The sequence below is a fragment of the Oryx dammah genome, unplaced genomic scaffold, assembly GCF_014754425.2.
Source record: "Oryx dammah isolate SB20612 unplaced genomic scaffold, SCBI_Odam_1.1 HiC_scaffold_18, whole genome shotgun sequence".
NCBI classification, from domain to species: Eukaryota; Metazoa; Chordata; class Mammalia; order Artiodactyla; family Bovidae; genus Oryx; species Oryx dammah.
The window spans coordinates 63,910,944-63,938,638 of NW_024070202.1; the positions used below are offsets into that span (position 1 = coordinate 63,910,944).

A 27,695-nucleotide genomic window follows, 5' to 3' on the forward strand; every position below is an offset into this window, starting at 1 on the left:
AGCTTCAAATAATAACTTCTAAATACAGATATGCTATATTTAAAGTCAGTAACAATTTTTTTTAACTTTGTAAAATTTACAATGAAATTCTTTCAAACAGTCTAATCCTATACTTTTACATTAAGGTGCATAAACATAAGAAAAATCTTCCAATGAATAATTAGAAATTATTACTATATATTAACTGGAAATCATGAATGGTAATAGTTGCACTTAATTATTTATAATTATGATCTTTAAAAAGCTATGAGAAACAGGAAGTTTCACTTACAAACACCTAAATTTAGGTCTGACAGACAAATTTTGAATATAAGCATCTTGCAGCACACACTATATAGAAATTTGATTCCTCCCTCAAGATATTTTCAGTTATTATATGACTCTTGACTTGTAAGTTGCAACTGGACCAGAAACTATAAATTAACCATAAATATCCATGGAGAAACCATATCTCTGAGTTTCTGTATGAGTATGGTAAATCTTAAAATAGGCACATCCCTTGTAAATCCAAGTTACAAGTGTAATATAAGTATTTCAGCTAAAGATGTTATCTCTATAAGGTCTTTCTACCCATACTCTCCCATGGCCCACATACACACAAAAACCACAATGAGTTTGTAGTATTTAAAGATACTGGCTCCTAGGGGCATTGGGACTCTAAGCCAGGATGGGTTACACACTCACCAGTGTGAATCTGTGTTCTTGCACCTGAGCTGTCACTTGGGGGGCCAAACAGAACAGCTCTTGAGTGGATACATGAACTGCTGCAAGAATTAATCTCCCAGAAGAGAAATAGTTGATACTGCCCTGCTGGCAAGATATTTTTCCTGCTCTAAATCCTTGTAAGTAAAACTGATATAAAATGTCTGGTGAATCTGAGTGTTTGGTTGAACTTAAAAGACCATCTGGTAGACTTTGAAAAACCTAACCTCAAGATCTTAAAATTTTCTTCAGACACAAAAGAAGTGTAATTTGTGTTAAGTGCACAGCATTTTCTCATAAAATATAAGAAGCAATTTCTTTTTAAAATATTCAATGTTTTCAAAACATTGTTTTCATTTTTCTAATATGTAAGCTTCAGATTAACCATTAACATAAATATAACGGTCTTTCATAGAGCCTCCACAGTAATATTCTACATTCAGCCTCTTAAATTGGGGGGATTAGTCACACTGATCAAATACTATGAGCATTACTGACAAATTCTCCATATGGTTTTTAAACATTCAATAAAATTATCTAAATAAGCAGAACTGAATAGATCTGGGAATCCAGGAAGCTTTATAGAAAGTTGGTTTTTATACATTTATCGAGACTTTTAATTCTAAACATAATCTGAGATGCTAAACAGATTGTCAAGATCTTGCCTCATATATTGACAAACTATTGCTATTTTTGATAGATTTTGTAGAGTTCATGTTAAGACATGAATTTTGTCTTTCATTTTAAATGCAAAACAGTGAAAGTGAAGTAGCTCAGTCTGTCCAACTCTTTGGGACCCCATGGACTGTAGCTCACCAGGTTCCTCTGTCCATGGGATTTCTCAGGCAAGAATACTGGAGTGGGTTGCCATTTCCTTCTCCAGAGGATATTCCCGAACCAGGGATCAAACCCAGGTCTCCTGCACTGTAGGCAGACGCGTTACTGTCTGGGCCACCAGGGAAGCTTAAGCTGTCTGGCTTCCTCCTGGCACCATCAGGAGAAACTGCTGTCCTAACGTCTAACCCCGCCCCCGACATGCAGCAGGAGTGTACCCAGACTTCCATCCCATTACTAAAGTTCATCCCTTTATGTCTCAATGGCTTTTTCTTTTCAAGGATCTTTACTAAAAAATGAACTTAACTCAGCACTCTGTTATGACCTAGAGGGTTGGGATGGGGTGGGGGTGGGGGGAGGGAAGTTCTGGAGGGAGGGGATATATATGCAGACATGTAGCTGGTTCACTTCGCTGTACAACAGAAACTAACCCAATGCTATAAAGCAATTATACTCCAATTTAAAACCCTGAAAAAAATCGACACTCTCTTAAACACATAATTATTAGCAATTCTGCACCGTTTGACACAGTAAGTTCTGAAACAAGCCTTGAAGTGTGACATCCTCACAGTCTAATAGTAAGTGATCTCTAAATGAGATTCATTAAATGCTTGAAAAAAATCCTCTTCTATTTTAAAGAAAATTATCAGGTAAACTATTTTCTTGAAATCTTAAATTTATAAAGAATATCTTGCTAGAGATACTAAATAAAAAGGATTAAAGGTGCTAATTAAAGCTTTTTTATGTTCTCCTTTTCTAATAAAAACCTCCCTGGTGGCTCAGACGGTAAAGGGTCTGCCTACAATGCGGGAGACCTGGGTTCAATCCCTGCATTGAGAAGCTCCTCTGGAGAAGGAAATGACAACCCACTCCAGTACTCTTACCTGGAAAATCCCATGGACGGAGGAGCATGGTAGGCTACAGCCCAAGGGGTCTCACAGTCCAAGGGGTCTCAAAGAGTTGGACATGACTGAGTGAATTCACTTTCACTTTCTTTCTAATAAAATTTATATTTTAAATTGTCTTCATTGTTGATATTCAACTTCACTTGCCATTTTTTTAGTAAAATCATTTGCCATTGTTTCATAAAACTTTTAGTGAATTCCTTGATTAAGATACTCTTTTTAAATTAAACCACTTACTGTAAACAGCCCACTCTTACTGCTACAGGAACATGGGGAAGTTGAGTGGCCCATTTCAGTGTCACATCTTGATAAATATGCAACATATTATTATGGTTTCCAATCAAAGTATTTATTGTTCCTTCAGAAACTATGGATGGAAGATAGAAAAAGAATAGTAAGAAAAAATCATTTTCAACAGTTTTTACATTCCTTTTAGAGGATTTATGATACAAATTAATTATAACATCTTGACTTAATGCATAAAGATTTTAAATAATAAAACATTATTTTTCAATTTCAAGGTACCAGTACCAAAAAAATTTTTAATCATTTATAAATATATAAAACTATATATATAACTAGAGAAACTATAACTAGAGTGGCCAACATTTTGCACTTTATCTAAAATGGATGAACTTGATTAATATATTTAACATATTTAAGCTATTGATTTACTAGACATTCACTACAGATAAGTTATTCTATGAGTCATTACTATGCTCATTTCTCCTTATAAAAGAGTCTGATGTACTCTTGGAAGCATCTTGAATAGCCACATCTTGGAAAGCATTATTATATACCTGAGGCCAATTCTACAAGTCATTTTGTACAAAGTAAAATGACTGACAAAACCAAATGTGTGCTTTATATCAAACCTCTATTCAAACTTTAAAATCTAAAATTTCCATTACATGTTCAGTATAAAACTATTTTCCTAGTTCTTTAAAATATATGTGAGTGACTTGGGCTTTTTCTGGTGTATATAACATAGTAATGACATATGGAAAAGATAAAAGAAAATCTTTCTACACACCTGAGCAATATGGGAGAAAACAACTTGGGCTATAATCAAGTTTCTTCATAAATCGAATTTGTCCATTATCCTTAAGGCAAAAAAAGTTTCTCTCACCAAGAACAAAAACAGAAGATGCTGACTGAATGAAAGACACAATACATATATCAAGGGCTTGCTCTCCAATATTTAGAGTCCAATCTACCTGCAAAGGAAAACTTATGATCAACTGCATTGCTAAAAATATAACATTTCATTCACTTTGATATTAATACAATTAAGAAATGCTTTACAAAAAAGCAGGCATAAAGATTAATCCTCATTCATTTTTTTCTCCCATTACCATATTTCTGATATTTTGTAGACTCTAGTAGTTTTTGCCCCTTTTACCATGTGATATAACAACTGTGGAAAATTCTTAAAGAGATGGGAATACCAGACCACCTGACCTGCCTCTTGAGAAATCTGTATGCAGATCAAGAAGCAACAGTTAGAAGTGGACAAAGAACAATAGACTGGTTCCAAATCAGGAAAAGAGTACATCGAGGCTGTATATTGTCACTCTGCTTATTTAACTTATATGCAGAGTACATTATATGAAATGCTGGGCTGGATGAAGCACAACATGGAATCAAGATTGCCAGGAGAAATATCAATAACCTCATATATGCAGATGACATCACCCTTATGGCAGAAAGCAAAGAACTAAAGAGCTTGTTGATGAAAGTGAAAAAGGAGAGTGAAAAAGTTGGCTTAAAACCCAGTATTCAGAAAACTAAGATCATGGCATCCAGACCCATCACTTCATGACAAATAGATGGGAACACAATGGAAACAGTGACAGACATTATTAGGGGGGCGGGCAAATGGCAACCCACTCCAGTGTTCTTGCCCGGAGAATCCCAGAGAGGGGGGAGCCTGGTGGGCTTCCGTCTATGGGGTCACACAGAGTTGGACACGACTGAAGCAACTTAGCAGCAGCAGCAGCAGCAGCAAAATCACTGCAGATGGTGACTGCAGCCGTGAAGTTAAAAGACACTTGCTCCTTGGAAGAAAAGCTATGAGCACCCTAGACAGCATATTAAAAAAGCAGAGACATTACTTTGCCCACCAAGGTCCGCCTGGTCAAGGCTATAGTTTTTCCAGTAGTCATGTATGGATGTGAGAGTTGGACTATAAAGAAAACTGAGCACCAAAGAATTTATGCTTTGGAACTGTGGCACCACAGTTCAAAACTGTGATGACTGTGAAGACTCTTGAGAGTCCCTTGGACTGCAAGGAGATCCAACCAGTCTATCCTAAAGGAAATCGGTCCTGAATATTCACTGGAAGGACTGATGCTGAAGCTGAAACTCCAATACTTTGGCCACCTAACACTAAGAGCCAACTCATTGGAAAAAATGCTGATGCTGGGAAAGATTGAAAGCAGGAAGAGAAGGGGATGACAGAGAATAAGATGTTGGATGGCATCACTGACTCTATGGACATGAGTTTGAGTAAGCTCTAGGAGTTGGTGATGGACAGGGAAGCCAGGCATGCTGCAGTCCATGAGATCACAAAGAGTTTGACACAACTGAGCGACTTAACTGAGCTGAACTGAACCATGTGATATTAACTACTCAGCAATTCAAACACTCGTATAAGTATAATCAAGGAGGTGAAGATCTGTATGTTGAAAACTATAAAACATTGACAAAATAAATTGAAGAGTAAAAATAAAAAGATATGCCATATTCATGGATTAGAAGAATTAATATCCTTAAAATGTCCATACTACTCAAAGTGATCTACAAATGCAAATCCCTATCAAAATTACAAAGGCATTTTTCACAGAAATAGAAAAAATGTGCAAAGTTCACGTGAACCCACAAGACATCAAATAGCCAAAACAATCTTGAGCAAAAAGAATAAAGCTGGAAGCATCATACTACCTGACTTCAAAATACACTACAAAACTATTCTAATCAAAACAGCATGGAACTGTCATAATAAAATAGACATCTAGACCAATGGAACCGAAGAGGGAGCTGAGAAATAAAACTTTGCACTTACAGTCAACTAGTTCAACAATGTACCAAGAACATACAATGCAGAATAGGGCAGTATCTTCAAAAAATGGTGTTGGGAAACTTGATATCCATATGCGGAGGAATGAAAATGAAGCCCTATCTCATACTATATATACAAAAACCAATTCAAAATAGATTAAAGACTTAAATATAAGAACTAAAGCTGTAAAATCATTAGAAGAAACATAGGGAAAAGCTCAATGACTTTTCAGATATGACCTCAAAAGTACAAACAACATTAAAATAGACAAAGGGGATTTCACCAAACTAAAAAGCTTCTACAGGGGGAAAAAAAAAGAGAGAGGGAAAGCTTATTATGGGATTATATGAAATCATATATATAAAACTTTTGAAAATTGTAAAGCATTATAGAATTTAAAGTCTTTTATTCTATCAAAAAATTAAAAAGCTTCACAGCAAAGGAAGCTATCAGTAGTGTGAAAAGACAATCTATGGAATGGGAGAAAATATATCCAATAAGGAGTTAATATCAGACAGCTCAAAAGCAAAAAAAAAAAAAAAAGAATACTTTAAAACTGGGCAAAAGACTAAATGTCTTATTTCTCAAAATAAGACATACAAATGACAAATAGATATATTAAAAAATGCTCACCAACACTAATCAGGGAAATGCAATGAGATATTACCTTATATCTTTTAGAATGGTTATTATCAAAAAGAAAAGAGATACTAAGTGTTGGTGAGAATGTGCAGAAAAGCAAACCCTGTATACTGCTGGTAGGAATATAAAACATTACATCTAGTATGGAAAACAATATGGAGATTCCTCAAAAAATTAAAAATAGAACTACCATGTGACCCAATAATCCACTTCTGGGTATGTATCCAAAGGAAGTGAAAACAGAATATTGAGGAGATATCTGCCATCTCATGTTCATTGTAGCATGATTCACAATAGCCAAAACATGAAATCAACCTAACTTCCAATGATGGATGAATGGTTATGAAAACATGATACAGGAAGGGCTGATGCTGAGGCTGAAGCTCCAGCACTCTGGCCACCTGGTGCGAAGAACTGACTCATTTGAAAAGACCCTGCTGCTAGGAAAGATTGAAGGCAGGTGGCGAAGGGGGTGACAGAGATGGCTGGATGGCATCACTGACTGAACAGACATGAGTTTGAGCAAGCTCCAGGAGTTGGTGATGGACAGCGAAGCCGGGCGTGCTGCAGTCCATGGGGTCACAAAGAGTGAGACACAACTGAGTAACTGAACTGAATTGAAAATGAAAAAAATCCTGCCATTTACAATAATGTGGATGAACCTGGAGGACATTATGCTAAGTGAAATAAGTCAGGCTCAGAAAAATGAATCCTGTATGACCTCACTTATCTGTGGAATCTAAAAAAGTCAAAATAATAGAAGCAGAGAGTAGAATTTTGGCTTCCAGGTCCTGGGATATGGGAGACATGAGGATATACTGGTCAAGGGGTACAAAGTTTCAGTTATGCAGGATGAATTAGTTCTGAAGATCTAACATACATATAGTTATAATACTGTATTGTATACTCCAAATTTGTTGAGAGATCTTAATGATCCTACCACAAATATATATATACACACACACACACACACATATACACCCATGAGGAGACAAATAAGTTAATTTGCTTAGTTCTGGCAATCATTTTGCAATTTATACATATATCAAAACATCTCACAGTACACAGTAGGTTTACATAATTTTATTTGTAAATTATACTCCAATAAAGCTAAAGGGAAAAAAAGGCAGGTAGAGAAGAGGGTGAAATAATATTGTATGTAAAATGAGCTGCCTGTATAAAGGTCCTGTCAGGAAGGGGAGGGTCCATGGCTTATTGAAAAGAATACACATAAAGAAGATGTCTGGCTCCACTGAAATTTTTCCATAATAAAGCTGTTGCATTTACTTTTCAAATCAAATTTAAAAATCAACAAAACCTACAGTCAAACTGCTATAAGTATGTTTTTATATAGAAACAATTTTGAAAATATCAATATGCATATATAGAGCAGTTGTCAAGCTACTATAGTAGTATAGATAGATCCTCTATACATAAGAGCTCCTCCAGGGTATCTTCATCTCTCAGAACATGGTCAATGTTTAATAAATGTTTCTTAAAATAATGAAGGAATGAATGTAAAATAGACATATAAAGAAAAAATCAGTCCCTGGTCAATTATTAATGTTTCTAAATCAAGAAAGCAAAAAGGAGCAAAGACATACTATTTTGAAAAGTTTTGGATGATAGGCGTATATTGTAAATGGCAATGACAGTGAGATGAATGTACAAACGCATCTGGACAAAGAGGAAGTAAGATTATCCTCAAAGTTAGGCTCTGAAGCAAGAATCAAGAATCAACAAACGAAAGGTCAAAGAAGAGATGTGACAAGTCACATTAAAGATACATATAAATTTCATGCCATTCAAAAAATGATTTAGGTATTAATCTATCTACTTTTGGATTAAAGTATCTGAAGAAGGTATGAAATCTAAATGGGACTAGTCAGAGAGGCAAATATCATCTGTGTGTATATAAGAAGAATCTGGAATAGAGGGATAGCACAGGGCATATAGGCATTTATGCACATTTATGCATCAGATTATCTTCATCTCAATTAGGCTTCAACAACAACACAAACAAAATTTTTTTTAGACAAATCATTCAGGCTTTCCTGGTAGTTCAGTGATAAAAGAATCCACCTATCAATGAAGGAGACACAGGTTTGATCCCTGGACCAGGAAGATCCCACTAGCACGGAGCAACTAAGTTGGTGTGCCACAGCTATTGAGCCCGTGTTCTAGAGCCGCAGAACTGTAACTACTGTGCCTACGTGATGCAGCTACTGAAGCCCATGCATCCCAGAGCCCAGGCTGCACAACAAGAGAAGCCACCGCAATGAGAAGCCCTCCCACTGCAACTAGAGAGTAGCTCCTACTCGCCACAACTAGAGGAAGGCCTGCACAGCAAGGAAAACCCAGCACAGTCAAAAATTTTAAAAAAAATTAAAAAAACATAAATTATTCAATTATCACTTAGTTCAAGTGTAGTTCACCTATGCAGAAAGATTCCACTGAACAAAAGACACGAACATCAAGTCCTAAGGTAGTTACATTTCTCATCACAATTTAATAGACTTGCATTCTAGCATTATTTGTCAGCACTTGTAACTCAGGCTGATGTGTCCCTGACTCTGAGAGATGACAATTCATTCAGAGTGGATAAGCAGTTTCTCAGGCCACAGGCTGCGATCCAGCCACTAAATACTTTCAGTTCACTAGGGACGGAGTGCCACTCTTTGCAAATTTCCCTTAAAAAATATACCACATTCTAAATTAATGAGTCTCAAAATGCACAGTAGTTTACCAAGAACAATCATTTTAAAATCCTTCCACTTCCAGCCATGATACAGCGACAGGAAAAAAATTCTACTGTCCCACCTGAAACAACCACAACATGGACAAAATGTTTAAAAGAACCGTTTGTGAGGCACTGGATATCAGAAAACAAAAGACAGCAATCCCTTGACAACAGAAAACAAATGAGGTGAGTGGTATAACTGCCCCAGCCATGAGAGAGATTTTAGGACATGGGACAGGGAGAAGAAACCCAGGCAAAGCCCACAAGGCCCCCTGGGTTGAGGAGATGAATGCTAACAGTTGAGAGAAACTAAGGCAGCTAGAGTTCACAAGACAGCATGCTAAAAAAGAAAGAGCAACACAAGGACAGAACTGAGACCTGTTAAGAATTCTCTCAGATATTCAGTTGAGTACTTATCAGCACATTTATGTAGAAAATTACTCAAAACCAGGGAAAGAACCACCCAAAAGGATTAGCGGTAACAGTGCCCAGCATTTACACAGGGCCTGGAATACTGCCTGTGCTCACAAGCCAGACTGGGACACCTCATAATTTACAGGGAGTTGGAAAGAACTTTCAGAAGGCTAGTACCTCAGGAGGGGGTACAAGTAGCTCCAGAATGAGCACTGCTCTGGCCCCACCTAACAAGATTTAAAAGCAAGACCAAAAAGGATCAGACTGTTTCCAAGTAACTTAACTGTCTTCCAGGCCGAAGCTCAAAAAGATTTATAGAAATATAAAAGTACGTAGCTTCGAACAAAGTAAAACCGACTATATCCTGCTGCTGCTGCTAAGTCACTTCAGTCGTGTCCAACTCTGTGTGACCCCATAGACGGCAGCCCACCAGGCTCCCCCGTCCCTGGGATTCTCCAGGCAAGAACACTGGACTGGGTTGCCATTGCCTTCTCCAAAGCATGAAAGTGAAAAGTGAAAGTGAAGTCGCTCAGTTGTGTTCGACTCCTAGCGACCCCATGGACTGCAGCCTACCAGGCTCCTCCGTCCATGGGATTTGCCAGGCAAGAGTACTGGAGTGGGCTGCCATTGCCTTCTTCAAGAAACTATACTAGACAGGAATTAATACCAGATTAGACATTACAGAAAAATATTAGTGACCTTGAAAACACAGTGGTAGAGATTATCCAAAATGAAATAGAAAAAAGAATTTTTTAAAACAAAGAGCCAAATCTGTGACCAGTAGGGTAACTTCAAGTAGCCTAAACGTATATGTAATTGAGTGAGGAGGAAAAAAGATGGAGAACAGAAAAATATCTTTGAAGAATAGCTAAAAAATTTTCTAAATTTCATGAAAACTATAAATTCACAAGTACATTAAGTTCAACAAATCTATAAACACCAAAAAAAGAGGAATGAAAGAAAACTATACAAAAACATTATAATCTAACTGCTCAAAAGAAGTGATAAGAAAAAAATCTGAAAAACACATGGAGAAAAAAGATATTGTGTACCAAGGAACCAAGATAAGATGAAAGATTTCTTATGGGAACAATGCAAGCTAAAAGATGGAGATCTCTGCTCCTAAAGGAGGAAATCAAGATGGCAGAGTTGGAAGATGTAGAACTTACTTGCTGCATCAAACACAACAGAAACACCTCCATATGTGGAACAATTCTCAGCAAAAAATAACTGGAAACTGGCAGAAAGACTCCTGTACAACCAAGGCTGAGAAAGAGATTCACATGTAATGAGGCAGCAAGGGAAGAGAAACAATCACCTGTACCCAAGGGAGAGGACTCAGAGGAGAAGAGAGATTTCACAGGCAGAGATCCTCCCTGGGAAGTGAGCAGTTGGATCTACATATTGGGCACCCCAGTCCTGGGGTCCTCCACAAAGAAGAGGAGCCTCTTGACTGGTTGGAGTGCTGGTAGGACTAACAGGAAGGCTGGGGAAAGCCTTCTGTTCCCAAAGAAGTGCACATAAGTTTGTTCAACTCCTGAAACAGGGCAGAAAGTGCAGATCAGAACTTTGTGAGTAGCTGACTGGCTTTTTACAACTGCCCCATGAACAAACTGAACGTTCCAGCCCCACTTACGTCATATTGCAGCTCCACACTGGAGTGAGAGCTAACGTGACCGTGGAAAGAACCCAGCCATTAGACATAAAGGCAGCTAAGACCCAAAGCAATGTCTAAGCAGGGAGGGGACAGTCATGACTGGTGCATGCCCAGGCAGCAGCACATCAGTCTCTTCAATAAGTGGTGCCGGCAAAACTGGGCAGCTAAATGTGAAAGAATGAGATTACAACATTTCATCACACCTTACACAAAAATAAACTCGGAGTGGATTAAATATCGAAATATAAGTCCAAAAACCATAAAACTCAAACATTTTTTCTTCAAACTACTTTTCAAAGTTACCGAATTTCACTTGTGCACAAACTTAATCTTTGTAGGCTGTGAAAATTTTTCATCTTTTACTCATATTTCATCATGCATCTATACTAGTAGCAACTTTTTTGTCTATTAAAGGAATTTTTTAATTTTTATTTTGTTAGTTTATAATCATTTCAGTTCAAAGTGACCTCATCTGGACATTTATAATCCTAGTGGCACAATTCTATAATCTGGTACATTGTTACCAGGATTAGGCATGTGTCTCCATTGCTCAATAATAGCCAACTAAATTCTCTGATCACTGACATAACCTTAACACAGAAAATGGCTGAAATATATTTTTTAATTTTTCTTCCCAGGAATTCTTATTCTGAACAAACATCTGTGACTAGATATAACATTACTAAAATTTTTACATATTTTAAAAAGGCCTTACAACTAGTCTTTTTCCAGACCCATGTTTTTGTTGTTCAGTCTCTTGTCTTTTATCCGCATCCGTTGCAAAAGCAAGTACTTGGTATCTGTTTAAAAGATATGGAATAACTGTAAGTGACTTTATAGTTAAAATGTGTAAATTATTTTAAAAGCACATAATCTCAATATAATTAAATTTTTTAATATACATAATCTACAAATCTTATGTATCACCTTCTCCTTGATTTTAAACATTGTAAAATTTAGTGAATGAATTTAGTAATGAATTCTACTGAATGATGACAAATTTTTACTGTGGCATAGACTATGTAAAACTGTAATGATAACGAAATTGTAACCATATGTCCCAAAATTCAATATTGAGGAAATAGCTCTGCCAAATGTCAAAGTATTACCCATTAGAATTTTATGTGATAAATAACAATACTCAATAAAGATCCAGTACCAAAACCCAAAATAGAAAAAAATACAAATAATGCAAAACAACCAGATGAGTTATTGCAACCATCCCCAAAAAAGTGGCAGTAGAAATTATTAATATCTGTGGACCCCAGAAGGTCTGAGTTTAATTCCCAGCTGAACCATTAACTAGTTGAGAAAATTTTTGAAAATTAATCACTCTATGCCTTAATCTTTCTTATCTATAAAATGGGAATAATAATAATCTTAACTCAAGCATTGTTAGAAGAATTTTAAAAATAATTTAAGTGTCTGGTACAGTATCAGATAGGGTTTCCCTGGTAGCTCAGCTGGTAAAGAATCCACTTGCAATGCAGGAGACCCCAGCTTGATTCCTGGGTCAGCAATTTCCCTGGAGAAGGGATAGGCTACCACTCCAGCATTCTTGGGCTTCCCTGGTAGCTCAGACGGCAAAGAAGCCAACTGTATTTGGGAGACCTGGGTTCGATCCCTGGGTTGGGAAGATTCCCTAGAGGAGGACAGAGCAACCCACTCTAGTATTCTTGCCTGGAGAATCCCCATGGACAGAGGAGCCTGGTGGGCTACAGTCTATGGGGTCACAAAGACTTGGACATGACTGAGCAACTAAGCAGGGCACAATATCTGATATACACTAGATACCCAGTTTTTGACTGACAGGTTGACAAATAGACAGATACAGATTTCTATATACACAGAGATAAATCAGCTGGTAATTTATCTGGTATGTAATAAGTTCTCAATAATGGACATTAGGACTTTCTATCAGTATTTTATTTCAACAGCAACATTTAATGCAACATTGTAAATCAATTATAATACAATAAATTTTTTAAAAATTGTAACAATTAGCTCAGACCATCCTTCAAATCAACTGATAAATATCATTCAATTTAGAAATGATTAATTTAGACAATAAAGTTTAAATTCCCTAATTTCCATTAATTTATGGTGTATTTTCAGAGTAATAATCCTACTCAAAATGAAGAAATTTTAGGCTCATAGATCCCTTTCCACTTTCAATAGGTAAGAGAAAAATTAGTAAAGAGATATGTTCAGATAGCTCCTATTGTCTAAGAGAAAGATGTCTGATAGTGTAAACATCAGAGACCTTAATGAAGAAAGGCAATGTAGAATATCTAAATAAGCACTAAAATGTACACTAGTATTTCAATGTTATATACCAACTTGTATTCTATTCCAGTCAGCAATATTTCATTTGTAAAAAGCCTCCAATTTTTAGTGGATGAATAATGACTATGAATTATGATAGATTTTGCAGTACATTCATGAAAACCAGTCTTCCAGTTAATAAGAAAGCTTAATGCATATAAAGTTCATTCATTCAATAAACATATCGTAGGGATCTCATACAAGCATTAACAAGGGGGAAAACTACAACATGACCTATATCCACCAAGACCTTCCAAAGTAGTTGAGGAGATTCATATATAATACAAACAAATAAGTGTAACTCAGAGTGCACTGTGCTGACTGGTATGTACATAAGTACCAAAGGAATATGATGGCAGAAACAGGTAATATGGGTATGTTAGGGGAAGCACACTGACTGAAACCGCCCACCCTGGCCAGGCACCATAGTAACCATTTGCGTGAGTTGTTTTATGACAGGAGGTCCTGGTAAGGACCATGGAACTAATAAGCCACCACCAACCAGAAGAGTTCAGGAAAGGTCAAAAGGAGACACAACATGTCCGACCACCTCCCAGAATCCTTCTCTCTGCCATCCATCTTGGTTGAACAAGGCATGCACCACTAGGAAGGACTCTGAGTCAGAAATGATTGGCTAAAGACAACCCGGAAACTAATCCCATCACCATAAAACCCAAGACTGCAAGCCACATGGCAGAGCTGTTCTCCTGGGCTCCCTTACCCTACTGCTCTCCACCTGGGTGCCCTTTCCCAATAAAATCTCTTGCTTTGTCAGCACATGTGTCTGCTCGGACAATTCTCCAAGTGTTAGACAAGAGCCCAGTTTCTAGGCCTGTAAGGGGTCCTCCTTCCTGCAACAGGTGGAGGAAATATATATGTTCTTGGTATCAGTTAAGGAGGAGAAAGCTAGGTTTTGAAGAAAGAGTGAAAACTCATCATGCTGTTAAAGACTAAAAAACATTATGGCAAAGCAAACAACACATGCAAAGGCATGCAGCAGTAAAAGAGACATCAAAGGCCATGGCAGGAGCTTAGGAGAGATGCCTGGCAGAGAGGAATAAGTCATAGGAAATGAGACCCAGAAAAACGGCAGCAGGCTGAAGATCTCAACCTTGTAAAACCACGCTAAAAAATTCCATAGGCAGTTGCAGCAAATACCATCTGAGAATGACCTTCAATATCCCTAGGTCTTCAAAACTGCCAAATAATTACACCTCACACTCTGACCAAACAGGATTCCTTTAGTCTTCCTGGTTCATGATAACAGAATTAGTGTGCACTGGTGACTACAACATCAGTCCAGAGCTGGTCTTAATGGACCAACGCTAATGGACGAGTCCTAATGGATCTAACCTCAGGCAATAATTAACATAGGCAGTTCATTTCCTGCAGACACCAACCTACCAGAGGATAATATGGATATTAATGAGGTTGTTGCATAAATCCAAAGCTTTTGAGCTGTTTGAAGCTTCTTATATAACTGTAGAGAGTTATTATTTCATCTGAGGCGTAAGTGAACCCCTAAAGTGGTCTCATTAACATCAAAACAACATGCAGAGACACAGCCAAAATTCACTCCTGATTTCTAAATCCAGAACAATTCTCTTCCTGGAAGACAGCTCAGAAGAGGATTTTATTACTAAACATAACTGGCAATAAATTTAGATGATGACAAACTTCCAATAGCATTTATTTTACAATTCTTTCTTAAATTCGCTTAACTGGGATCAATAATGTACATGGAAATCTATTTTCAGAACTGAACAACTCCAGGCAGACTTGGAAATTCTGAAATAAAACACTTGGATATTTTTTCTTATCACTCAAGTGTTCAGTGATATAAGCTAAAGAATAAAATTCCCCTTATTAAAAGTGCTGAAAGAATAGTCAGGTCCAATGCAAAAAAAATTTCATGAAAGACTGTCATACATATTTTTCAGAACAGAAAGGCACTAATCACAGATACAGCAAGTCCAGGTGAACCATGGTATTTTTTGAACCAATAGTCACAAATGCTTAACAGGTCCCATAGAGCACCAATGACAAACTCAACCATATAATTTAGTGCTCTTCTGTATCACATCATAAAAACAGCACTCAAGTAACTAAAAGATGGATTGAGGTGTCACAGAAATACAAAAGTAAACCCTCCAAAATCATTTATTTTCAAATGAAAAATAGCTGTCACCTGAAAGCGTGCCAGATTTGGGAACTTTGATAATTTAACCTGTAGAATTCTACTAGAATTGGAAGCTCTGATACAAAGCATTACTATGTTCATTCCAACAATAGCTAAAACATTCTTGATTGTGCTAGAGAGAATCATTTTCATTGAAAGATTCCAGTAACAAAATAGAAGGTTTCCTCATAAATTTTTCATTCCTTCATACATTAACATTAACATTTCATTAACATAATGTTAACATAACATTAACATTTCATTCTTTCATTCATTAACAAGTAGATCTTGTTAAACATCTACTTTAAAAGAATAGACATCAGAAAGGCCCGTCAAAGTCTAGATTAGAGATAACAAAAACAGAAATCCAACTGAAAATATAAAGACCTGAATGTCAATCAGAATGCGAAGCAAGAGCTGAGTAGGAGGGGAAAAAATGTAGACAGATCATGATTTACTGCCTAAATTATTCTGACAAGGAAAGAGAGAGAAAAATAAAAGACGGTCCAAGCTGGCAAAAACATGGCCAAGGGAATGGCCATAGGCCCCTTCTCTACCAAAAAAAAAAAAAAAGCAATTCTCTCACTTTCAAAGAAAAACAACATTCAAAGTGTGACCCTGAATTAGAAGCACCTGGAGCATGTATTTGTAATGATTTCTAGATCTTTTTCCCAAACCTACTAAATCAAGATCTACAAGGTTGGGGCTTGAGAATCAGCAAACATACATTTTATAAAAGAAGGCCCAGATGATTTTTATGTACACTAAAGTTTGAGACTCATAGCCTTCTCCAGTTCCTATCTGAACATAACTTATCTGTATTCAAAGTAATTAAAGATCAATATCAAAAATGAAGATGAATTATGGCTTAAAAGCCTTTTATATTAACTGATTATAGATTTAACGAAGCCTCCAAAGACCAAAACTACAGTTCTCATGCTTTCCCCCATCCTAAATTACACCTGTGATTATCATTTAAAACTGTGATTATCATTTAACCTATTATACTTAAAAGTGTATATAAATACAATATAGCACTTAATGTTATAAACCCTCTTGATTGTCATCATTTCATAATAATCACAAATCTCATGCATTTTACCATTATAAAAGATTCACATAGTAAATAAAGTGTGTACTTTTTAGTTCTAGATGAAAATCAATTTAATAGATCAGTATGCTGGAGAATCACCACAGTTAAAACAGTATGAGTTTCTGTGAGATTAAACCTTCACATTAAAGAAACCTACACATTGCTTCCTAAACTAATCACTCCTGGAATTATTACCAAATTAATTCCTACATATTTCAAAGAGTATTACATATTAATTCCACATATTTCAAAGAGTAAGTCATGGGACATTCAAATCTTTATATCGTGACCCCAGTGTAACACTGCTAGTATCACACTATTTGGCAAGAACTAGGGTGGAAAGCTGAAAACCAGATCTCCTCAATATTGCTTAAGTTTTGGCAGGATTGAATGAATTATACAGATTTTTTTTTCAGTGTCTCAAAACAATTATAATATTTTATTTATTACCAGTAGCAATGCCACAACTTATTCATCTCCTTTGGACAAGAGCCATAGGCATTGCAGAAGGAATATGACATAATGATACACTACCTCCATCAGTTAACTTCTGCTTAGTCACAAATATTTGCTTATTTTCAGAGTTTTAAATCCTCATTGCCTTAACAATAATTCTCAAAGTGTAGATGGTCACTTATCAAGGGAAAACTATGTTAACTTGCAATATACACAATAATAAAACTTGAGGCAAAAATTTACAGCTGTTGCTTGATGAATTTATATACTTCCTTCCTGCCTTGGGAAAAATCATGTGGCCAAAAACAATACTGAAAGGCTATAATGAAGTGCTGCCTAGATGTTTAAAGTTCTAAATGTTGCCATCAGTAAGATAACAAAAATAAAGTTACTGAAGATATTATAATTCTCCAAGACTATTTCTTTTCCCAGAATGGATATCTACATTTTTTTCCCATTCTCTCTTCCAACAAAAAGCATAGCCTCAAAACTCAAAACCATAATTCTTATTGAAACTTAGCTGGTAGAAGAAAAAAGGGTCTCTCTCAAACACAATTCACCAAAATCGATAAAAATTTCTAGCGAAAATGGTCATTTTCATACTTCACTTCTGTGAACTGTTCTTTTAAAAACATTCATAATAACACTTGTATTTCTTCCCAGTATTCTTCTCATGTCACATACATTCTTTTTTTGTTATAAAATCATTCTATATATGTATTTGTATCTGAGTGTTTTTCATTTACCCTGTGTTTTATTATTTATAATTCAGGGAACAATCGCAATAATTATTGAGCATTTTCTATTGGTAAAGAATCCATTTGCCAATGCAGGAGACGCAAAAGATGCAGGTTCCAGCTCTGGGTTAGGAAGAACCCCTAGGGAAGAAAATGGCAACCCACTCCAGTAACCTTGCCTAGAAAATTCCATGGACAGAAAAGCCTGGTGGGCTACAATCCATAGGGTTGCAAAGAGTTGGACACTGCTGAGTGCGCATGCACACGCGTGCACACACACACACACACACACACACCCATGGTAACTTAACATATACTTAATCCTTCTTAATCCGTCGAAATAGATGTTGCTATCTCCTTTACATTCAGGATAAGGCCACTGTCTTACACGGCTAAGAGTCGCAAAATCAGGACTTCAATCCACGTGTGCCTCTCTCCAAATCCTTCCTCAATCTCTGCACTATACTGCCTTGCAAATATTTTATATGTAAATTATATCCACTAAGTCACCACAATTACATTATAACAACAAAATCACTCTCCTTTTTATTTGCTATATTCAAGCTCTTTGGGGAAAAGAATTGATCAGAAGCATCAGTTCAGTTCAGTTCAGCTCATGCAGTCATGTCCGACTCTTTGCAACCCCATGAATTGCAGCACGCCAGGCCTCCCTGTCCATCACCAACTCCTGGAGTTTACCCAAACTCATGTCCATTGAGTCGGTGATGCCATCCAACCATCTCATCCTCTGTCGTCAGCAGCATACGCACACACACAAAAAAATCATGATTCCAAAGATTCAAGATCCATACTCACTTGTAACTTTCCACTTGATGGCAGGAAGAAGCAGTAATGAAGGAATCTGTTCGGGAACTGTAAGCAAGAGGGCCAGGTAAAAGAGAGCCAGGGAGAAACCTCCCAAAAGCATAGCTTTCCTGCTCAAACACCATCAGCATCCCATCCACAGACTGGATACAAATTAAATCACGACCTAAAGAAAAATTAAAGGAAATTAAATGACATATTCGTTTTATAAATACAATGATTTTATCGCTGTTCAACACAAAGTTAATTTTTCCCGCCAGGGGCAAAATGAGCAGCTTAAATCTTAGAATGCAAACCAATGAGGCTATAAGATTATTGTATTTCACTCTATACACATTTCTCAGTTTTTTCATTATTCATGTCTATAGTTTTAAATATATTTGTTTTCATTTACATGAGCTAACATTTCTAGCTCAAGATAATCCCTGAGAACAGTAATGACTTTGCAAGATATTATTTTTTCCAAAATCAGAACTATAAACTGTTCTGCACCAGGCTATTTCTCGTCTTCATAGTATGTCAGCCCATATTTTCACAAGACTTAAACATCAGTCAAACACAGCACACCAAATCCATAGACATGTATTAAGCACCAGTTTTATACAACTCAGTGTTGAGCACTGTTGGGAGAGAAAACAATTAATACTGAATAATACTAATCATCGACTGTCATAAACTATCAACTGATTTTGAAACGTTTTCTACTATTAATCTGTAAGTACTAGTCTATAAGGGAGAAGGAAATGGCAACCCACTCCAGTACTCTTGCCTGGAGAATCCCATGGGCAGAGGAGCTTAGTGGGTTGCTGTCCATAGGGTCGCACAGAGTCGGACACAACTGAAGCAACTTAGCATGTATGCATGCCTTGGAGAAGGAAATGGTAATCCATTCCAGTATTCTGGCCTGGAGAATCCCAGGGATGGGGGTAGCCATCTATGGGGTCACACAGTCGGGCACAACTGCAGTGACTTAGCAGCAGCAGCAGCATTAGTCTGTAAGTCGCTCAGTTATGTTCGACTCTTTGCGATCCCATGGACTAAACAATGTAGTCCATGGAATTCTCCAGGCCAGAATACTGGAGTGTGTAGCCATTCCCTTCTCCAGGCGATCTTCACAACCCAGGGAACAAACTTAGGTCTTCCACATCACAGCAGATTCTTTACCAGCTGATCCACCAAGGAAGCCCCCGAACTATAAACAGATTATGAAGTGTTTTCTACTATTAGTCTGTAAAAATATTAACTACAAGGTTCACCATTCTTCAAATACACTGAGAAGATGACAGTGATGATCATTTCTATAGTACAGTGTCTATCCAGTCAGCAAAAAACAAGATCAGAAGCTGACTGTGGATCAGATCATGAACTCCTCATTGCCAAATTCAGACTTAAACTGAAGAAAGTAGGGAAACCCACTAGACCATTCAGGTAAGACCTAAATCAAATCCCTTACGATTATACAATGGAAGTGACAAATAGATTCAAGGGATTAGATCCAATAGACAGAATGCCTGAAGAACTATGGACGGAGGTTCATGACATTGTACAGGAGGGAGGAATCAAGACCATCTCCAAGAAAAAGATATGCAAAAAAAGCAAAATGGTTGTCTCAGGAGGCCTTACAAATAGCTGAGAAAAGAAAAGAAGTTAAAGGCAAAGGAGACAAGGAAAGATATACCCCTCTGAATGCAGAGTTCCAGAGAAAAGCAAGGAGAGATACGAAAGCCTTCCTCAGTGATCAATGCAAAGAATTAGAGGAAGACAACAGAATGGGAAAACTAGAGATCTCTTCAAGAAAATTAGAGATACCAAGGGAACATTTCATACAAAGATGGGCACAAAAAGGAAAGAAATAGAATATCTAACATATGTATAGAAACCTAACAGAAGCAGAATATATTAAGAAGAGGTGGCAAGAATAAACAGAACTATACAATAAAGATCTTCACAACCCAGATAACCATGATCCTGTACCTATAGCCAGACATGCTGGAATGTGAAATCAAGTGGGGCTCAGGAAGCATCACTACGAACAAAGCTAGCGGAGGTGATGGAATTCCAGTTGAGCTATTTCAAATCCTAAAAGATGATGCTGTGAAAGTACTGCACTCAATATGCCAGCAAATTTGGAAAACTCAATAGTGGCCACAGGATTGGAAAAGGTCAGTTTTCATTCCAATCCCAAATAAAGGCGATGCCAAAGAATGCTCAAACTACCTCACAATTGTACTCATCTCACACGCTAGCAAAGTAATGCTCAAAATTCTCCAAGCCAGGCTTCAACAGTACGTGAACCATGAAATTCCAGATGTTCAAGCTGGATTTAGAAAAGGCAGAGGAACCAGAGATTAAATTGCCAACATCTGTTGAATCATGGAAAAAGCAAGAGAGTTCCAGAAAAACATCTACTTCTGCTTTATTGACTACACCAAAGCCTTTGACTGTGTAAATCACAATAAACTGTGGAAAACTCTGAAAGAGATGGGAATACCAGACCACCTGACCTGCCTCCTGAGAAATCTGTATGCAGGTCAAGAAGCAACACTTAAACCCAGACATGGAACAACAGATTGGTTCCAAATTGGGAAAGGAATACGTCAAGGCTGTATATTGTCACCCTGCTTATTTAACTTAAATGCAGAGTATATCATGCAAAATGCTGAGCTGGATGAAGCACAAGCTGGAATCAAGATTGCCAGGAGAAATATCAATAACCTCAGATATGCAGATGACACCACCTTTACAGCAGAAAGCAAAGAAGAATTAACAGTCTCTTGATGACAGTGAAAAAGTTGGCTTAAAACTCAACATTCAGAAAACTAAGATCATGGCATCTGGTCCCATCACTTCATGGCAAATAGATGGGGAAACAATGGAAACACTGACAGACTTTATTTTCTTGGGCTCCAAAATCACTGCAGATGGTGACTGCAGCCATGAAATTAAAAGACACTTGCTCCTTGGAAGAAAAGCTATGACCAACCTAGACAGCACATTAAAAAGCAGAGACATTACTTTGCCAACAAAGATCTGTCTAGTCAAGGCTATGGTTTTTCCAGTAGTCATGTATGGATATGAAAGTTGGACTATAAAGAAAACTGAGCACCAAAGAATTGATGCTTTTGAACTGTGGTGTTGGAGAAGACTCTTGAGAGTCCCTTGGACTGCAAGGAGATCCACCCAGTCCATCCTAAAGGAGATCACTCCTGAATATTCATTGGAAGGACTGATGCTGAAGCTGAAACTCCAATACTTTGGCCACCTGATGCGAAGAACTGACTCATTGGAAAAGACCCTGTCGCTGGGAAAGATTGAAAGCAGAAGGCAAAGGGGACAACAGAGGATAATATGGTTGGATGTCATCACTGACTCGATGGACATGAGTTTGAGCAAGCTCTTGGAGTTGGTGATGGACAGGGAAGCCTAGCATGCTGCAGTTCATGGGGTCACAAAGAATTGGACACAACTGAGCAACTGAATTGATAGTATTTCTAATCTGAGAAAGATCCAGTGACTATAACTTTTCATCTGCTAGTGTGATTACTATATACTATACTATAAATATCACAAAGGGAAGAATTCTGTCAAAGGAAAATCAAGTTACTCTAAGGGAATAAACAAAAGGTCAGTCTTCTAATTAATCTGTCATCTCTAACTCATACTTACTGTGTACAGTAAGTCCTATAGTAACTATTTCATATTACCTTGATATCAGGTCAATACTGGAGAAGGGTATGGCAACCCATTGCGCTATTCTTGCCTGAAGAATTCCATGGACAGAGGAGCCTGGCGGGCTACAGTCCATGGGGTCACAAAGAGTTGGACACGACTGAGCGACTAAACAGGGTTAATATAGTATATATACCTAAATGTTGAAATTTAAAGAATATTTTACTCAAAAACAAATGAAATTGTATAGAAATTGATGGCGATCTTATTACTGTATCTGATTATGGAAACAAGGGCAATTTTTAAAAAGAAAAATGTGTTGCCAAAGGAGTGTTTTTAAAAGAAAACAAACTGTGATTTTTGAGTGCTTATTACTGCAACATACTCCACCCCATCTTGATTGATTCAATAAATTTAACCATTTTAAATAGCCTGAGAAACGTTTCAGGTTGAATATTGTCTTAGCATATGTTCACTAAACACACATCTGATTCACTCTGGCATCTCTAAAGAAAAAGAGATTGTTCCTGTTAATGCTGTTTTGAAGAGTATTCCCTCAATGCTCAAATTCTTTTATAATGCATAGTAGGCCTTTCAGTCACTGTTTTAAGTTTTTTATCTATTCTTTATTTACTAATTATATTAAAGTTTTCAAACCATAGGGTATGAGTTTGTATGGATGCTATATGTACTTGACCTCTAGACACATAGCCATCCAGACAGAATTAAAGCCTATATCTCCAGGCCTGTATAACAGATATATCATATGATTACTTTCTTGCCAATGAGACAGGAGCAAGATGATATGTGCACCATCCAGATATACCCTTAAAAGGAATGAGTACACACTCTTTTCCTCTCTTCCCAGCATGATGATAACACTGGAACAGCTATCCTGGCCTCAGAGATAGAAGCCACATATTGAAAGCAAAAGAGCTGCTTATCAGTCCTGGACCATTTCATCTCCAAGTGATCAAATTTGACAGAAATAAACATCCTCCTTAATTAAGTTGGGTCTTTATTAAAGCAACCAAATTTGTATCTTAAATAACACAGAACTTATCTGAGCATAAAGACCCACCCAGCTTTGCTGACTCTTAAAATTAAATTTCACTTGATTAGACTCTGGCACTAAAACACAACCAGATATACAAGACATTAGAACAAGTGGGGAAATTGGAATATGAATGCATGTTAGATAACAGTAGGAATTATTGTTAATTTTCTTAAGTGTGATCATGGTATGATTACATAAGAGAATGTTCTCATTAAATATGTGTTGCAACAGTTATGGGTGAAGTGGCACAAGATCTGCAGTTTGCTTTCAAATCATTCATAAAAAAAGTGTGTATATATGTATATGTTAAACATTTACAACTGTTGACTCTAAATGGTGTTAATATGGAGACTCATGTTATTCTGATATTTATATTTTTCGCAATAAAAATGTAAACAAAGTAAAGTATTCAAATATATTCCTTTTGTATACAAATGTACTTTTTTTAACTATCAGGGAGAATAGTGAGCACTGGCAAGTTGAGCAGGACCTAGGAAGAGAGCAATACATTTAATCTTAGGAAGTCAAGAATCAGAGACAGAAGAAATTCAATCAATGAAACACAGTTCCATTGACCTATGGGGGAGGATACTACTGTAACCAAAAAATAGTCTCTGTATTATTAAAGAATGTGAGATCAAGACACGTATACCTCCAAGTAAAAGTACCAGTAAAATTTAAGTTCATTTCAATATGTTGAATGTCACTGAGCCAAAGCCTTCCAAAGACCTCAAAGAAGTGCTCCTCAAATTGTGGCCCCCAGACCACCAGCATCAGTACTGTCTAAGGAAATTCTTAGAAATGCAAATCCTAGAGTCCCACTCTAAATCTATGGAGTCAGAAACTCTGATGTTAGGGCCCGAAAAGTCTAGGTTTTAATAAGCCCCTAGAGGTTGTTTCAGTATTCACTAGTAACTTAGTAGTAAAGAATCCACCTGTCAATGCAGGAGACATGGGTTCGATCCCTGGGTCAGGAAGATGCCCAGGAGAAGGAAACGGCAACCCATTCCTGTATTCTTGCCTGGACAATCCCATTGACAGAAGAGCCTGGTAGGCTACAGTCCATGGGGTCCAAAGAGTGTTGGACACAACTTAGTGACTAAGCAACAACAAGAGGCTATCTGATGCATGATCGAGTTTGAAAACCACTGTTTTCGCATGCTACAACAGACATGAGCTTGAAGACAACTTGGGCCCCAGAGAACACTTGGCTCCTGAGCATGACAAATGAAGTCTTTTTTGCTGAAACTCTAGCAATACAGAGGAAAGTGCTAGACTGTCATGTCCCCATGGGATGCCTCTAGAGTCAGATCATCTGAGTTTAGTCCAGCTCAACCAATTATTAGCTATTACTTTGGGCTCAAATGCCTTATCGACAAGATCATGCACCTACCTAGTACCCAGTACTTATCTACAAGATGAGGTACCTACCTAGTTAGGTGTTGTGGGAATTAAATTAAGCAGTGTATGAAAATCAGAAGATCCAGCAGGGGTTAAATACTGCATCACATTATTATTTTTATAATTATTCTCTAAGTTTCACACTATATGCTGTATTAATATTTAAATCCCTGCTGTCTCCCACGCACATCATGTTGGTGTACACTTCCTTGCTTTTGCTTATTATATTATTACCTCTCCAAAAAAAAAACAAAAAAACAAAAACCCTCACAACTTTCTTCCTCTGGGATAGTGAATATATACTGGATGCATCCTGGTCATCCATTCCCCTCTCCTCCCATCTTTAGCCACAAAGCTTGAATGAGACTGACTTCATTCGAAACTTGAGGATAGGTAGGTCCTGACTTATGTAAACTAATTAGTATCCCACTAGTTACAGTGATTGGTTAAAGGATGGTTATAATTTACAGCCAATGAAAGAAACTAAATCCCTAAACTGAGATGAAACTAAAGAAAACCCTACTCTTCCCCCCGGGGAGTCACATGTGAGGCAGATAAGGTCTGGAGTCACAGAAGCCATTTGACTTTTACAAGGGTGCAGTTAAGAGATCAGCTCTTAACTGTTTGAGCTAGTGCATCAAGTCTCACTTGGAGCCAAACCTTTTCATGAACTTTACAGGTAATAAAGTCTCATGAATATTGAAGCTGAGTTGGGTCTCTGTCCCTGAGCCAAGTGGATCAAACCATTTGTCCTCTGAGAGACATCACAGGCTGAAGCTCGTGTCTTCCCAGAAACCTTCTCTTTCCCTTCAGTTACCCTCCAACTGTGATCCCAGAGAGCCTCACCCCTACCTTCATCTCACAACTAGTGACTAACTGAAATGATCTATTTTTGTGTCTCTCATTAACTCTAGGTTAAACTCAAAGGCAGGAAGGTAAACCTTACTCATCTTTGTAAATCCAACAATTTGAAAATGCCTGGCACATGGGAGATACGTTAATAAACATCTGTTGAGCTGAAGTAAGCTAGGCAGAATAATTTATTCATCTGCAGCTCAGATTAGCTGAGACGCTATTCTATGTGTTTCACATACTGCATTTTAAGTACATGAAAAATGCTTTATTTATTACAATCCTGGCCACTGATGTTCAGAAGAATGTAGGGATCAATCCAAAACATTACTCAAAAATAAATAAATAATTCCTTCCAATCACCGTTTTGGAAGTCACTTCAGAAAACATACCAAAGGCTCCCCTTACAGATAATGGGAAAAGAAAGAACAGTCTAGAGAAGCCATGAAAGTTTTGTAGTTCTAATACTCAGCCAACAGGAAGCCTTATAAAAGCGATGGGATTTCAGGAGCTATTTAAATGACCTAGCCATGAACCATACTCAGCCTTTACCAAATGCTCAGTATTATATTAGGAGCTGTAAGAAACAAAGAAGAGCAAATTACTACTGCCATTTACTGAGCACCTGTTATATTCCCACCTTTGTGCTAAACGTTTGCCCAGCATATAGCTACATGCTTTACTAACAATAGTCTCATTTTACACATGAGAAGACTAAAAACCAGAGAGCTTAAATAATTCATCTAATGCCAAAGAATTAAAAAATGATAATACTCAAACCAGAATCTGACTCCATTATAGCACACTAGATCCATTTTTAAAAAATAATGTATGCTAACAAACACAATCTGAATGATGTGAAACAGACTAAGTACTACAGAAAACCAAAGAACTTCATTAGGGTGAGTTTCCTGTGAAAGGTTTCATGATAGAGGCAGGATGTATCCCACCTCTCAACTGAGAATGCCTAGACTGAGGACAGGTGGAATGAAAAGCAATCAAAGGGAAAAGCAGAGGAAATGTCTGCAAGAGGAAAAAGAACATATTAGGAAAAGATACAGAGGCAGCTAGATTTGATATAATGGAATGGATCAAGTTTTACCAATAGGGCCTGAAATGTAAAAGCAACTGATTGAAAAGATGACAATATCTAAGTGATGCTTCCTCAAAAAGCATTGCCGAACAATACAGGGGAAATATCTTTTAAAGCTGAAATAATTACAAAGGTTTGGAGATTTCATCAGAATTTAAAATCTGATGTTTATCTCATTAACCTTCACCACGATGAGAGAAAAATAAGCATTGTGATTTGAAATGCTAATTGCAAGATCTAGGGACAAACTGACAAAAGACCTAGCAAAATCATTTTGAAAGAATTTTGGAAATCAGTATTTTTCATTTCCAAAGACAAAGAAAAAATTCTGTGACTGTGGGGATGGGTGAGTGAAAGCAAGAAAGTTCCATTACGGCAACTTCATGAAACGACTATTTATTAAAAAGTGTATCCCATTTCCTGGTGATAAAATATCTTCCAGTTAAAGCTTTAACATCATGCATAAACTGGTAATCAATTATATGTTGACTGTCTGCTAGTTTAACAGTTATAATTCTACTAAATGATAGCCCACTCACTAAAATGGTCTGTAGCCCTGTGTGTGTGCGTGCGTGTGTCTATGCGTGCGTGCACGCGTCTCGGTTCCTTCTACCATGCATGACCCGGAGCATTTTCCATCATTCATTGTTATAGCAACAAGGGACCCAAGAGGGTAGTTCTGAATACCATTTCCTCCATTTTTTGGCTGTCTTTGTCTTCCTGTGGCATCTATGTAGCAGAGTAAGCGCAGGGGCATACATGAAAGGAGACTACGATTACTCAGCATGCTACATGCTTTCTGAATCTCTCTATGCTCATATTTCTTTTACACACTGAGGAAAAATACAAGTGAAGAAATGCAAACGTGACCTGTGGCCAAGCGTATATTGCAGTTGAGCATGCAGCTGTCAAAAATATTTGGTCCTTCTCCAAGTCTGAAAAACACATGAAAAACAGCTGTATAGGTAGTCCAAAAGGCAGACAGGAAACATCAAGAGACTGATGCATACGAACAGAAGAGTCCAAAAGTCTGTGGAACTTCCGCTTGCTTGC

At 37.2% G+C, this 27,695-nt stretch overlaps 1 protein-coding gene across 1 annotated transcript in view; it reads right to left on the bottom strand.

Annotated features, from left to right (window-relative positions):
• The window catches only part of BBS9 (Bardet-Biedl syndrome 9), a 469,218-nt gene that overhangs the window by 329,846 nt on the left and 111,677 nt on the right, over positions 1–27,695 (bottom strand). Inside the window, exons 6-9 of the mRNA XM_040259660.1 lie at positions 18,562–18,736; positions 11,671–11,755; positions 3,475–3,658; positions 2,679–2,808 (exon numbers count right to left, since the gene is read on the bottom strand). Of these exons, the coding sequence (XP_040115594.1) occupies positions 2,679–2,808; positions 3,475–3,658; positions 11,671–11,755; positions 18,562–18,736 (574 nt within the window). The remainder of the gene's footprint in view (positions 1–2,678; positions 2,809–3,474; positions 3,659–11,670; positions 11,756–18,561; positions 18,737–27,695) is intronic.